Source organism: Trypanosoma equiperdum, assembly GCF_001457755.1.
Source record: "Trypanosoma equiperdum strain OVI genome assembly, contig: ctg_1979, whole genome shotgun sequence".
NCBI lineage: Eukaryota > Euglenozoa > Kinetoplastea > Trypanosomatida > Trypanosomatidae > Trypanosoma > Trypanosoma equiperdum.
Window position 1 is genome coordinate 32,589 of NW_027124036.1, and position 14,893 is coordinate 47,481.

At 50.3% G+C, this 14,893-nt stretch overlaps 3 protein-coding genes across 3 annotated transcripts; all 3 read right to left on the minus strand.

Annotated features, from left to right (window-relative positions):
• Positions 1–494: 494 nt before the first annotated feature.
• On the minus strand, positions 495–3,641 carry TEOVI_000618300 (uncharacterized protein; the record flags this gene model as incomplete). Its single annotated transcript, XM_067223830.1, has 1 exon — positions 495–3,641. One exon carries the CDS (start codon positions 3,639–3,641, stop codon positions 495–497), a length of 3,147 nt encoding a protein of 1,048 aa, XP_067079931.1.
• Positions 3,642–4,077: 436 nt separating this feature from the next.
• Positions 4,078–7,563, minus strand: TEOVI_000618400 (cullin, putative; the record flags this gene model as incomplete). The annotated part of the gene is made up of 1 exon (XM_067223831.1): positions 4,078–7,563. The coding sequence occupies one exon, from the start codon at positions 7,561–7,563 to the stop codon at positions 4,078–4,080; it is 3,486 nt and encodes a 1,161-aa protein (XP_067079932.1).
• A 631-nt stretch (positions 7,564–8,194) lies between these two features.
• On the minus strand, positions 8,195–13,561 carry TEOVI_000618500 (uncharacterized protein; the record flags this gene model as incomplete). Its single annotated transcript, XM_067223832.1, has 1 exon — positions 8,195–13,561. The coding sequence occupies one exon, from the start codon at positions 13,559–13,561 to the stop codon at positions 8,195–8,197; it is 5,367 nt and encodes a 1,788-aa protein (XP_067079933.1).
• Between the last annotated feature and the right edge of the window lie 1,332 nt (positions 13,562–14,893).

Here is a 14,893-nt window from a genome sequence, read left to right on the forward strand (position 1 = left end):
ACTCACACCCAAACATGTATTGCAAAAAAGCCGGGAAAGCAAAAACAGCCAGCGGCGAGACACCGTTAGTTGGAACGATGAAGACACAAAGACGGTAGCCAATTTAAGTGGCTGGGGCATGCGCGCCAACAGCAAGAGCATTTTCAGACCTTAACTCCTGCACCACTTCTGTAACGGGTGTCTTGGAGGAAACCAAAGAGGACATTCCTTCTCGCGTCCAATGGCTCCTCTCCTTCACCATTAGTCCCTTTTCATACATTTCGCCGTCACTATTCCCACGTCATAATTTTCTGTGAAAAAAAAAGTGCGTGTCTGTGAGTCGCTTTGATCCTCATTCATGATATATCATAATGTGATTGAAAAGAGGAGAAGATGCGCACGTCACCGTCAACAACAACTCGTTGGATTGTGGCGTCGATAATGTTCACCACTTCCTCCTGCCACAACTCGTGTAAATACCAAAACCCTCCTCTCCCACTGAGTGAACACACCCCTCAAAAGGGTGAGTGAGGACTGGGTGATGATCGTCGCTTTGGTGGTGTGTAATGCTTTCCGCTTTCCATGAAGTTTTTCATGAGTTTATGCATGTACGGTTTGGGAAGTGCTGGTGGCTGCCCCGACTCTCCGCCAGTTTGAGGCTTCTTACACTCTTCGTTGCACTTCACCATGGGCTTGGTTGAAGTCGCTACGTCTGCCACCGCACCACCACCACCGCCCCTCGTTTCCTCTCCCGCTGTTGAGGGAGATTGTGTTGGTGATTGCAATCCCTTGCGGCGTGGAAGCCCCGCACGGTAGGTTGAGAGCACATCCACACCATTCCTTCGGAGAATGTCAACAGCATGAAGATAACACACTCTCTCCGCGTCCTTCTTCTTAAGCGAAATTCCAATCGCCAGAAGACGCTCTGTTGGTTCCCCACGCTCTTTAGGGTTCTCCACCCCATCTTGCGTCCCCCCGCTGTGGACCTGAGACGACTCAACTTCTTCACTTCCTGTCTTGCCTGCCACACAAAGCGACGTTGTAGCGGCGCCTTCCGCACCCTTTGATTCATTTCTTTCTTTTAACTCACCATCCGCTGTTTTTGCTACTGATGGCGTGGAATTTTTGGTGCTTGTGTCCTCACCAACAACTTTGCCCCTTCCTACTGCACCTTCTCTCCGTCGCGGCAAAACAAGTGGAAGGTAGGCAATATTGTGAACGCTAACCTGCCTGCCATAGCCCGTTATGTAAACAGACGCATTCACATTGGCATTCTTTGGTAAATGCTGTCTCAGGTAATTCTGAACGCCTACCTTCGCCTCATTGCCTACCTCTATAATGGACTCATCGGTAAGCCCTTCCCCATACACCGTGAAGTCTTCCGGGATGCGCAGCTGTAATATACGAAGCGTATCGCAGATGTGCGGCAGCGGTCGTGGCTGGTTGCCCTCAACCATGTAACCAGGCAAATAAGGGGGTCTCTCCTTCTTCACCCGATCGCTGCCACCCGCGCCGACAGCGCACCCCACCGAAGCGTTCGCTGATGCTGTATCACCCTCTGATCGTAGTGACGGGGCAATAATGGCGACCAGTCCGTTTTTTTTCTTCAAACCTCCCATGACGTCCGCGGTTACGAGCCCCCTTTTCCGTCTTGCTTCAACAAATGCCTCCTGTTTCTTGCGGTTTGTAAAGAGGGGAACACCAAGTGCGCAGAGTGTATCCACAGCATGTAGGGCGCATAAATCCATCGCTTGCTCCATCGTTTTTCCCACTCCATTTCCCCCACGAATGCCAAATTCCTTGGGGACAGGAAGTAGAGTACTCGCACGGAATTGATCACCCATACGGGTGATTACAAACAAATCGGGATGCGGATTGCGGGCAACATCACGTTGCCACACTTCCAGCGCCCGCCGTGCCTCCTCTAACAGAGCGGGGTCGGGGTTTGCCTCAATGTAATCCCCACAGTAGTTATTGATTTCAATGTGTGAAGATATCATTCGCTCACTCATGCTGCGTTGGTAACCGCAGCGCCGCAAGACCATTGGGTCCATCCACACATCATCACCACCCACTTGTTGCTTCAGGGGTAAGGGCAATACGTCGTGCAGACGCGGGTGTTGCAAGTCACCCGTCTTGGGGTTTGGGGCCCAACGACCAAACCGTGCGACGGCTTCAGCGTGCCGCGCTTGACGCTCAGGGTCCTGAGGGAAAAGAGGTCGAGCGAGAGCATCCAGAAGCAATTCCCCATGCATAGCCGCAAGATGCTCCGCACACTCCTTTGTCTGTGCCTTGCCACGCGCCACTACAGTGTCATGGAGGAAGAGTTCCGCTACGTACATCCGTGTCGAGTGATTGGCGACGGCCACATGGGTGAAAGTTACGCGATCCTTGAGGGACATTCCTTGTTGAAGAAAGTGATCCTTCATTCGCCCGTGTGCTGCCGCCTCGTATACACACGGCAACAACAGCGCATCTGGGGAAGGGGAGCACCGAGTAGAAGTTGTGTTAACCATCTGCCACAGCCCACCCTCTGTCGGGTCAAAGGCGGCAGATGCCGGGGGAATACTCATCGATCCCGCTACCGTCCCCGTTACTCCATCTCCAATACCCTCTCGTCCACTGGGGGTGAGCCATGGGTAGTGCACTGTCGTGTGGTATAAAGTTTCGCTGCTCCCTCCATCCATATCTTCCTCAATCTCCTCTTCTTTTTTCTTATTATCGGCAACAGCAGTTGGGAGAGTACTGCCAGATGCAGGTGCTGCTGTTCTTACAGACTCTAGTTTCCTTCCAGCTGCATAAGAAGAACGGACACCAGGTGGGCCGTCATCACTGATAATTTCCGCTTCGGCAATCGACGAAGAAAAGACCTGTTTTACTTCTGACTTCGCCTGACAGTTAGGGACCGAGACCATCCGCAGAGGTGGTGGTGTAATTGTATTCTCCGGTTTGATGGGATCCCCAGGTATGGGTGCATAACGCCCCTGCCGCCGTGCATTATCCGCATGCTTTTTCTGCATGAGTGGTAGACGGAAAAGCGGAACACCCAACGCATCACACACACGTTCCGCGTGCATTGCAGCAAGTAATACCGCATCTCGCTCATCCTCACCTACGCCTTCAGCTAGGTATAAATGATGCGGAGCAGGCAGCGGCAGTTTGCACCGCGCGCGGTAGACCGTTTTCCCAAACATCTGCTCCTCACTGATGTCAAAAACATTAGCGGATTGATTACCGGTCCGGCGGACGTAGTTTAGCACCCGGCTCTTAGAAAAGTGATCGATGCTCGTTACATCCCAATATTGCTGTTGCTGCATGCGTTTGGATGCAACGTCCACACCGCCAGTCATGCCATCGCTGCCGCGACTATTGTGCGAACTCCCACCGCTGCGGTCACAGTCTCCGTCAGTTTGGAGGGGATAATCCCCCTCCACTGGTAGAATTTCTATTGTCACCATCTCTGGTGCTATCTCCTCCATCGCCGCCGAACCTTTACTTGCATCGCTACCATTGCTATTGTGTCGCAACAATGACCAGTGGCATGTATTCGGCAGTGCACCGTTGCAAGTGGGCCTCCTCGCCTCGCTTCCCCGTGTGAAGCACCGGCGTAATGTGCTCTGTGGGAAACTGAATCTGACAAGTGACAAGCGAGTTCTGAGCATGGCTCCCTAAACGTGTCAACTAAACCCTGTCGCACCTCCCGTTGCCCGTTACCTTTCGATGGTTAGGTGCCGTCGTCCCCACAAACACCGCCGACAAGAGCAACTATACGCAAATAATAGTGTCGGTGGGGCGCAACCTTTTTCTTTAAAAATATGATATTTTTGCAATGTGAGAAAATCGTTTGGTGCAAAGTAAATTGAAACAAATGGGAAAGAAAGTAGTTTCCAAAAACTCCATGAGTGCTGCAACCGCAGGAAGTAAAAAATTAAAAATACAGGTGTGCACAATAATACTGCCGTGCCAGTACACATAACATACAAAGCAGTCGCCCATAGGAAGACGAAACGAAACAAAATACTCCGCCTCAACAAACCACGAATTTTGCTGCGCAGCCAGTGCCCTACAACCGAAACCACCATGTTGATGTTACGACCCTCACACAACGTACTCGAGTAATTGTGAATTTGCTTCGTTTCGCTTCAAAAACTCTCGTGCTATGAGACCTTCTACCTGCACCTTCACGAATTGGGTGCTGGGGACGAAGAACCGCGAGAGCTCCTGCACCGTCGTGCTCATCAATTCATGATAAGGGAGTGAACGGTGCCGTTTCATGGTCCGCACAATAGCAGCGTCAACCTGTAGGCGTCGCGTACTTTCAGTCACCAGAGCGAATGTCTGTGAAGCAGCCATGGCATCCGCACCAACCACACGATGGCCCCCAGATGCCTTCTGATTCCAGCGTGGATGAGGGACTGGAAGCCTAAAACTGTTTGAACTGTGCTTAAAATCCACGTTAATAGTGTAGCCATATTCTGGACGCACCGATGCCTCATTTGGATCAACAGCGGGATCAGGGTTAGGGGATGGCACCCGGGTAATTAGCTTGTAACTCGTATGGTGTACAAGCTGGTTAAGGTAGGCGTAAAGGTTCTCAAAACTCATCCCCATGGCAGAAGCAATTTCTTGCCCAGTTAAATAGCGTTTTGTCGACTTACCTTCACCCACTCCTCTCCGACTCTCACTGTCACGGTTGCGTCGCACGGTATTGTATGCATCACTCAACAGAATAAGGATATTCGACTGTATCGTATCTGCTACAATTTCCTTCGAACCATTTGGAAACAAGGCCTCAAGGTTAGCGGTGCCCTGCGAGTGTATCCAGGAGAGCGTTCGTAATGGATGTGCCGCAGCGTAGTATGTGCTGAATGTTGATATGGCTGCTGCGAGTGAAGTGCAAGGTAAGAGAGGCACGGTGCTGTATGTTGGCCACCGCGCACCGGTGATCACTTGAACATTTATCCCGGATTTCAGTTGCTGTGCAGAAGGGGTTTGACGAAATGCACTCCCCATGGCGCAGCTTAGGGTGTAGTCGTGCAACATCATCTTCAGGGTTAGGGTTGAAGTCCGCCCAAAGGTTCTTCGCAGTTCACGAATCATAGCGTGTTCGTACTCTGCATTAGGTTTCGTACACAGCTCTGTGGGAAGTGCTGAGGGAGAAAGTGACAATGAAGACGACAAGATTATCAAACGGCGCGCTAATAGTTGTTTGTATTCCTCAAGAAACACGTCTTTGTCATCAAGGAGTGCGGCAAGGGCTGTTACACTATCTATATCACTCGTACTATCACTCCCTTCCGGCAGCGACACGCATTTCCCCCCAATTTCAGTTTCTTTGTCCGCGGTAACAGCAACACCGCGGGTTCCGCTTTGTGAAACCAAAACGTCACAGTAAACCGCAACCAGCCGCGACATCGGTATCGAACGCCCATCCCGCATAGCGGCCAGTTTGCGGAGGGCTGCACGTGCACCCCTCGTGGGTTCGTAACCGTGGATCTGAGGAGGCTGTTGTCGCTCCGCGTCTAAGAGCAGCATGTCACTAAATTTACCACTGTTGACGTTTACCCCCGACCGTGTGTCGACGGTATGCCGCTCCCACCGATGTGGATTGAGGACTTCACGAAGTGCATCACGCACAGCGACGAGCATTGATGAAAGGGAATGGAACTGCACCTGTACAAGGCTACCGTACTGTGCCACCATGTCAACAAGGCCGCCCACGACTAGTTTCGCCATATCTCGCAAAAACGCGGGTTCCACGTCATTAGTTTGTCGCCCCTTTGGGTGGATGTGTCCTAAATGGTGTTTCTCCTCCATCACAAAGTATGTGGCCAAAAGGGGCACAGAATCCATCACCACCTTATTGGCGAGTTCATGGCGCAGCAGTGCAATGCATATTTCACTCTGTGTGTCGGCAAAGGTTGTGACAAGCAGTCCCAAAGCGGATGCAAGCCCTTCACGCATCGGTTGCATCGACCCAGCGGCCTTTCCAATGTGTTGCAATGAAGAAGCACAATCACACCTATCCATAATTTCGTGGACGGTCTCTTCGAGTGACGATGACGGGGACGATACTACCACCGGTTTCAGGAAGTCTTTTCGTAGAGCACCGAAATGCGGACTTGTTTGTGCGCTCCATGCATCCAACAGCGCCCGAAAACCAAACTCGTCGTCGAGGATAATTTCGCTGTGCACTTCCAGCAACAATACACGGTGTAGACGCGCACGTAGCAGGTCGTGAAAGAACGGTGCACGCATATCTTTCACTAATAACTGCTCCAATCTGTAGCAGGAGCGCACCCACGTCACATAACCACTTCTGCCCTCCCTGGTGGCGAGATGCACACTGCGCTCCTTCCGGTAGTACGCTTCGGCAGCACGCACATAGCGTGTGCCGAATTGATCGAGAAGAAGCGTATGTAGTGGTTGGACAAGACTTACTATAAAAGAACGTGCCGGATGCGCGCCTCCAAGTAGTGCTCCGCAAGCTGCACCTGATGGCCTCGCTGCAGACGGACCATCAACCTTCGCGCCGCCACACTGGTTACCCCCTGTTGACGACGACAAGCTCTTCAGGAATTCCATAAGGGAACCACTTTCAAGTTTCTCACGCAGCAACGGGATACGGTCCGGCACGAGTTCCCATGGCGATGTTCCCGTTTGGCAGGGTGCTGAAGTACCAGCTTCAACTTCAACGTCATCACTCCTTCCCCCATCAATACTGGGGTTTGAACCCTCCTTGCCAAGTGGTCCGCAGTGCACCACACCTGCCTCGGTGTTGGTAGAAGACGCCCTCACAGTCGATACGATCTCGGACACAACTGCAAGAGCTGCTTGAACATCTAAACACGCGTTTGACGGGTCGTCATCGCTTGGCCCGTCGCTTAATCCCCTTGCTTGATTGGCTGAATGTACAATCTCACTCGCCAGCTCGTCTCTGACCCTTTCATAAACAACAACATAAAACATTTTCACGCAGAGATCAGAAACAGGATCGAGATGGAACTTCTCCGTGTACCACTGGTCAAGGTATCCGAAGCATGACAGGACGACACGACGGAATAACATAAACAACCTAAACTGATGAACAAACTCCTGCAACAAACTCCTATTCGGACGCAATGGGGGTTCAAAACCTTCCCTTCTCGCGACCACGTCAAGTTCAGGATTAGTGTCCGCATATGTGGCAACCGCTGATAAAACGGGTGGGAGGGCATTCGTCTCCAAATCGTTGAGTAGAAACAAAGCCAAGTACTGATAGATTTCACAGAACCTCTGCGGATGACCAGCACAAGCGTAGTATATGACAGCATACCAGCTCATACGATGTCTGATACATTTTAGTGGGTCCTTCGTGTAAGCACCACTATTCCGAATTTTCGCTGCCGACTGAGTGAGATATTCTTCGACCCGAGGCCACAAATCACCCAACTGCGGCATGTTCACCAGCCACGCGGAAACTTCCACTTCTATTCCCATATCTGATCCTCCGTCAATACCAACACCCTCACCACTAACACCATCACTACCATTATTTCTGTCAGTGCAGTTGCTGCATTGGTTGGAGCCCCCAGACAAGGGCATCAAGCACAGAAACCTTCAGGTTGTGCGGAGGAGATCGGGCTTTCTTCAAAACAAAATAATAAATATCTGGCCAAAACTAACTTTCCATGGAGAAAATAAAGTAACAACGGCCTGCCGATAAAAAAGTGTAGAAATGAAAAAGAAAGTTTCGGAGTATGGACAGAACAGATGAAGTGTGTTCCATGAGTGGATGTACTTAATCTCATTTCCCAACAACTGAATGAAGGAAAAGGAAAAAAATGTGAGGGAAGGGCTCACTAAGTGCGTCGTGGTTGCTGTAATTCCTCTAAGTCTCGGTAGTGCAAATCCAACAGAAAACAAAGAGGCGCATGCCACACCCCGGCAGCAGCAGGTCGGAACAGGGAGTTAAAACAACAAAGACGTGGATGCGCCATATCTTTCCGTATCGCCTGCCAACTCTTTGCCCTTCCACCTTCGGCACAGTAGGGGAAAATACCACGCCAACCCAAGATGAGTGCCGATCACTACGAGCAACCCGTCGATGCGAACTTTCCGTTTCCCCCTTTCCACGACCATTGCATCGCCACGTCAAAAACAACCTCGTTAACTCCACTCCCCGAAAACCTTTCCAGTCCCCACACACTCAAATTCCATTGGATCCTCACTCGCCTCAGGATTTTGGTCCACGTCTATTGTTACCGGTATTTTTTGCAGTGCTCCCCTTTACACCTGATCCCGTTTTGGGTGTATTCAGTTTGGACAGCAAATCCGCCATACCCCGGGACCCACCTTGTCGGGGAGAAGTATGAACGGCACTTCGCTCCCCCTCGCCACGGGAATGCTGCTGTTGTTGCGACAACGGTGGTTGCTGATGTTGTCTCTGCCCCTTCCTGCTTCCATCTGTCGGTTCGCCAGTAAAGTTCGTTCTTACGGCATCATGGTTGCCCTGCGGTTTCTGCAGTTGCTCACCGGCACCACCACCGACGGTCCGCCTATTTGACTCACCGTTTGCCAGCACGACCTGCTCCACACTACGACCCTCAATAATATTCCTCCAGTATCGCTCGCTGTTCCGACGAAACTCCTCCATTGCAGCGGACCGCTCACTTTCCAGTGCCCGCGCCAAACCGCGTGTACTGCTCTTCGCTGCCTGTCGGAGCGGTTGAATTGTTTCTGAGTAGTGTTTAAGCACGTTCTGGTAAAAGTTAAGCATAGGCATTGTCCGGTAGAAGAATCGGTTAAACGTCTCAACCAAGGCTGCTCCGCGCCGAGCTTTGAGCAAATACTGCAACGCGGGGTTGGCCGCTATCGTCTTGTGATACGCACTGTTTTCTAGCGACCGCCGCAATCCCTGATCGGAATCATTTGTGACGTATACCACCTCCTCCTGCCGCCGAGTAAAGTAGTTCAACGACTTGCAGTTGGCCGCAATAAATCCGGTTGCGGGTGCCATAACTGGGCCAGCCCGAATCCCATGGCGCCTAAATCGCTCCACAGTCTGGATATATTCCACCTTTACGTTGTCAAAAACGAATGGACCCTCCAACGGATCGAGTAGCTTCAGGGTGGTGTACTGTCCAGCAGAGGGTTGGTCACCGGTGCCGCTAGCAGTTGAACTCTTACCGTCATCAATGTCGAAGTAGTCTGAAGCTGAATACGTCTCCGGGTGCTGCGTAGCGTTGTGCAGAAAGGCAATGAAAGCTTCTACAGCTACCGTGATGTTGGGCACATACTTCCCGTCGCAGTAATCACTGTACAGCTGCTCCACTTTAGCTTCGTTACCACCAAAAACAGGAAGAAGTGTGGTAACGAACTCCCACCGTAGGCGACGATTTTTCTTGTTTTCACGAATTGCATATTGGATGTCCATCACTAGGCCATCATTTCGTAACGACAGTTCCTCCAGAACGTGAACAACCATTTTGTCCTCGTTTTGCCAGCCTCTGCCTGAAGCACTACCACGCTGCTTCTGATGTTGGCTGAGCTGCCGTATGGCACTAGAAAGAGCCGCAGAACCCTTACGTTGCTGTTCGTTGCGGACGGCGGTGGTGTTGAGACGGCGGTCACCACTGCCACTGCCACCGCTGCTCCCGGGACCGTCCCATGAAAGGATCAGCGATACGGGCACTGCGAAGTCATCGCCAACAGACTCTTGCTCCGGGCAATTGGCAAGCCCGCGCGTGATAACAGCAATGCTCTCCGATGTGAGCCCCATACGCTCCAGGAGTCTTGACAACTCCCGGCTTTTCACAAACGGGACTACATTTCCACCCACTCGCACCGAACCACGGTGTAACTGCCCAGTTTTCTGCGCAAGCAAGGTCGGGGATATGCCCTTCCCAACTAGCTTCGTCAGGGCCAAGTGGAATTCATTGATAACAGAACTTTCGAGGTGGGCGATGTACGCAGTATCTGTGAAGTTCGTGACGCATTCGCCCAACTTCGCACGCTTCACAAGGTGAAGGATAAAGGGTTCATCACATCTAGTGCTGCGGGTGCTTTGACTGGCCTGATGCAAAGCAAAAGTTGTTGGATCAACATCCGCCCACATCGTTCCACTTCGCGACCCACCGCTTCCGCTGTGGGCTAACGTACCATCCGATGTCTCAAGTTGAAGCTTGGGTGCATTTTCAGGAATGCCCTTGTTAAACGCAGCAATCTCTTCCTCAAGATACTTTGACAGTACATTAGCCAGTAACAGCGACGGCGGCTTACCACGCTCGCGCCATTCGTGCAACGAGAGTAGGAGCTGCCTCACATCCGCTTCGCCATCGGCACATGATTCCACAGCCCACTGGTGCACGTCCCTGTCCCCAAGTTTCTCGCTGAAAAGACGTCCAAGTGCATCAGTGTAACCCAAATCACGCACACGCTCACCTTCAGCATTTAATGTGTTGTAATGTATTGTGTCGTGAGTCGGCGAGTGTCCGTGCGGCCCTAGTCCGAATCCCTTCGAGTAATCCTCAATGATTGCGCGCATACGTTCACCCATACCGTATGAAGTCCCAAACGGTGGCAATTTCCCCCCGAATGGTAGATTTGAACCGTCAATAAGCCGCTGCTCAGTTACATCGCACAACGCTTTCTGTTCCTCATTGTGTTGTTCCCAACCGTACCCAAGTGGTTCCCACCAACTTTCGCTCAACTGAAGTGATTTTGTTTTGCTAGGCGGTTTAACAAAGTTTCCAGGACGGGGACCACTGATGTCGCGTAGCGCTTGCTCAATCACTTTCATCTCGCCGTCGCTAATTGGTTCTACCTCGCTCCATCCGTTTTCCAGTTCGTTTCGATCGACAGTTGGAAGGCCATGCGTTCGTTGATATTCCCATTTACCACCAAACTGCACACTGCGCTCGTTCCGGTCAGGGACTACCTCAAAAGCCTGTGGGTTTTGGAAGAACTGCTTCGAGAGCAGTCGGTCTTTATACTCCTTCGTTTCGAAGTCATCCACAGTTGTGTGCTGAGTGTAGCCAAACTTCTTAACCTTCGGTGTGTACTTACCCTGAATTAGAGAGACATATTTTTCCCTCTTGAAGGGCGCCCGCTGCAACTCCTTAAGACGCTCTTCCGCAAAGTCATTCCGAAATGGTGTTCGCCACGAGGGTGGCGACTGCAACGGTTCAACACCAAGCACCTTTGTCTCAACAAACAGTTCACGCACTTGAGTTGAGTCCCCAATAGGTACCGCAACACTGCGATCAAGAACGCTCCCGCCACCTTTCAGAAGCCGCCACTGCACAAACAACACACCGTCGCGAATACCAACCACCTGTCCCATAAATTCTTCTCGCGCTGTTCGCTGCGATTCCAACAACGTCACACGCCCCTTCACATACGCAGATGCGGCATAGCGAACCGACTCCCATCGCTCGCGTATGTCAATGCAGTCGGTTCCAAGGAAAACAATCCCACGCTCCCGCTGCTTCCCAGTATCCACGTGCATGGCGCACAACATTCGTTCCGCATCGCTGCCTTCTGTGCTAACACCCATCACTATTACCTCCTCTTCCTCGTCGGTAAAGCTACCGGTATTCCTACAATTGCTATTGTTACCACCATCAACATCACCTCCACTACTCTTCGCACGTAGTAGTAATCGATCACCATGTTCAAAGCCGCCAAAAAGGTGGCATGTTTCATCTGTTGTGTCAATCAGAAACTGCTTTCCATGGACTGGATCGTCGTACGGCACCGCCGCGGGCGAGGGGTACACGCGGGCAACGGCTTTGAACAGTGTTCCGGAGGCCCCAATACCAAAAGGTCGAAGGGATGCCTCGTCTACGAAGAAAACCTGATAGCCATCTTTATCGGGGAATATAATGCCAATGCCATTGCTGGCACTGTTGCTGCTTTTCTCACCCTTCAATGAAGCTCTTTCTCGGGCTTTCAATTTCTCGCGGTCAAGCTTCTGCTGCTGCTCCAACACCGCCGCCTTGGCCTCTCGGTTAGCAATAACATCATGCAAGTACAACATCTCGCGCCACTCGTTGCCAGTATACGCCTCCTTCGGCAGCCCCACGGAGAGGAATGATTTTTCGATGCCCTCCTTTACCTCACGCCAGTTAACGATGCGTCTTGTCTTGGAATCAACCTTGTATGGTACAATTGCAGATGTATCCAGACGCCACAAGGCGGGTGGAACACGAACAACACCTTCTTCTTTTTGCTGTCTGCGGTACTTGTTCATTTCCATGTCGATACGAAATTGCAACGGAGAAAGCGGCGCCTTGTTCACTTCTCCAGTGTACTTCGCCGCATCACTCTCCAGTGTGAAGCCGTTTGTTAAAAGGTGTGGATGAGGTGTTGTGTCGAGCAGCGCGTCATAGGACTCTTGCATGACTGTTGTGATGGTTATGTCCCCTGTCAGGTACTCTACACTTCCCCGTAGCTTATTCATAAAATCAATTGCCTTTCCCCGTTGCTTTGCCTGTACATACACCTTCAGCAGTGCCTCCGCCTGTCGCTGGGTATGCTGCGGTGTCCCAAAGTATGGGTCCTCCGTTGCACGGTACCATAAGGCCTCTGCACGACGTGCCACAACGTCATACCACTCACGTCCCCATTTTTGATGAGGGGCCCATCGCCCACGGTGCTTTCTGAACGGCGTATCCACATCCCCTTCACCACAGTAACGGGTAGTGCTGTACGGTAGACTGCACCGGGGGCAATAGTCTTCATGAACGTAGTTGGCTTCCATCTCAAGGAAGATGCCAAATAGATCCGATAACTCCGGAGGGCGGACCGCCTTGAACTGGTCGAATAGGTACGTATCACGAAAGTCAAGGCTGCTCAGTGCATCGTGAAAGGCAACGAAGAACTCGTGCACGTGTCGGGTGTGACGAGACTTGAACTCTCCAATGTCACCTACCGCCTCATAGTGTAAGTTGATGAGGTACTGCAAACGATCAAACCAAGCTTTGCAATGCTCTACGCTCTTGATGTCGCGCACTTGCATCAATTCGTCACCAAGCACTTTGGCGGTGAAGGGACTACGTGGGTTGGAGAGCTGCGCTCCGTGCGCACCTGCTTGGTATAATGTATAGCGCCACGCGGGCTCATAGTGTAGATTCGTTATAGCAGGTCGCGGTATGCCCTTGTATAATTGGCTTGTGTTGGCCTCGTACGTGGACAAGTCGTTGCTGCCATCAGCGTTCGTTGCTTCGAGACTGTGGGGTCGCCCAAGTAACTGGTGCAGCTCCCGCTGGCCATAATAATAGCCTCTGAAGAAACGATTGTTGCTAGCGTCTGTGTCGGTATCCCAAAGATTCATATGCTTCGTGTAGAGGGGAGTGATGAAGGGAAGACCGCGCCTCGCTTTGGCTATGTTTCTTTCGTTACTAAAGATGCCGTAGCGTTTTTCATGGATGTAATACGGCTGCCGCATTTCGTCGTGCTGAAGCTTTGTTGCATACTTGAAGGAGAAACGCTTCTGTAAAGTTATGGAGGAAACCTCCATATACACACTGTCTGCCCACAAGGACGAACCAACGTAACAATGTCCCCCATTGCTTCCAGTCGAAGCCACTCGGCGCATCATTGCTCCCCTCGTTTGAGCCTTTTCCTTCAATTCGTCTCCCTTCCCTGTTTTTTTTTAATCTCTCTTTAATTGTATCCTCCTCTCCTCCTTTCACTCGCTACTGAGGTGAAAACCTTCCGGAAAGGCCGTTTCGTTTATTTACTTTTTTGTGACGAACGATAGCGAAAACAACGATAACTCTCGAGAGTTGTTTTTGATGCAGCTTTTCTTTTTTCCTTCCTTTTTTTTCTTTCGCCGGGAGGCACCCGCTGGGTGGAAACATGCGTGTGAAGATGTGTACGCGAAGTTTCAGTTGAAGAGGTGTAGAACAGATAAAAGAAAAAGAAAGAAAACAGAAGAAAACTGTAGAGTGTGTGGTGGGTAAACATGTGACAAAACACCTACGGGTAGCAAAAATAGTGATAGTTATGAGGGTTGTACTGAAATGAGGTTGCCGAAATTCAGCAGCACCAACAACAAATGCTCTTATCAGCAGCTGTACTCAATGTCCATTCACGAATCTACGACATCCCGCATATATTAAATACAAAATATATTTTTTAAAAAAAAAAAGTAAATAAAGAAGATAATAAAAAGGGGTAAAGTGATCCTGAGAGACCGCGGAGGAAGTAAAGTGATCTATTTTCTCTCCGGTATTAAAACAAAGTGAGGAAACAAGCCAAGTGAATAATAATAATAAACACACACACACACATCTAACACACGTTTAAAACAGCACAAAATAAAGTGTTGCTACGGTTGCATCGATGGTGGTGATTGAGGTCGATACGAATGAATATATTTTATAAAAAAAAATTGCAGTTTTGGGTATGTGTTCACGCATCCCTGTTGTGCTAACAGCCGCGGCTGTAAAGGACAGACGGGTGATACGAACAAATTAATCAGCAAGGTGTTTCTAGAGCCTGTTTAAAATAAACAATAAACAAATACCCGAGAACAATAAAAACGCGTGTTAAATCAAACTAATTCTTTTGTTGTTGTTGTTTTTTTAAATCAAACCCTTCTTTTTATTAAAGGCAAAAAGAAACAAAGCACTACCACCAGAAGGCTTGGTGCTCAATAAGTGATGTGATGATATAACAAGTGAAGAGGAGTAATTTCAAAATATATATATATATATATATATATACAAAAATTGTGGCACCCGTCAGCAACGGGCTGTAAAAAAGTAAATAAATGAAACACAGTAAGGCTCAGCCCCCGTGGGGGCGTGGGCAGAAGCAATGACAATATTAACTAAAAAAAAAGAAGTTGGAAAGGGAATGAACTGCTTTAAAAAAGTAAACCAAGAGCAAGCGAGAAGTCGTTGCTGATATATGGGGGGGGGGGGGG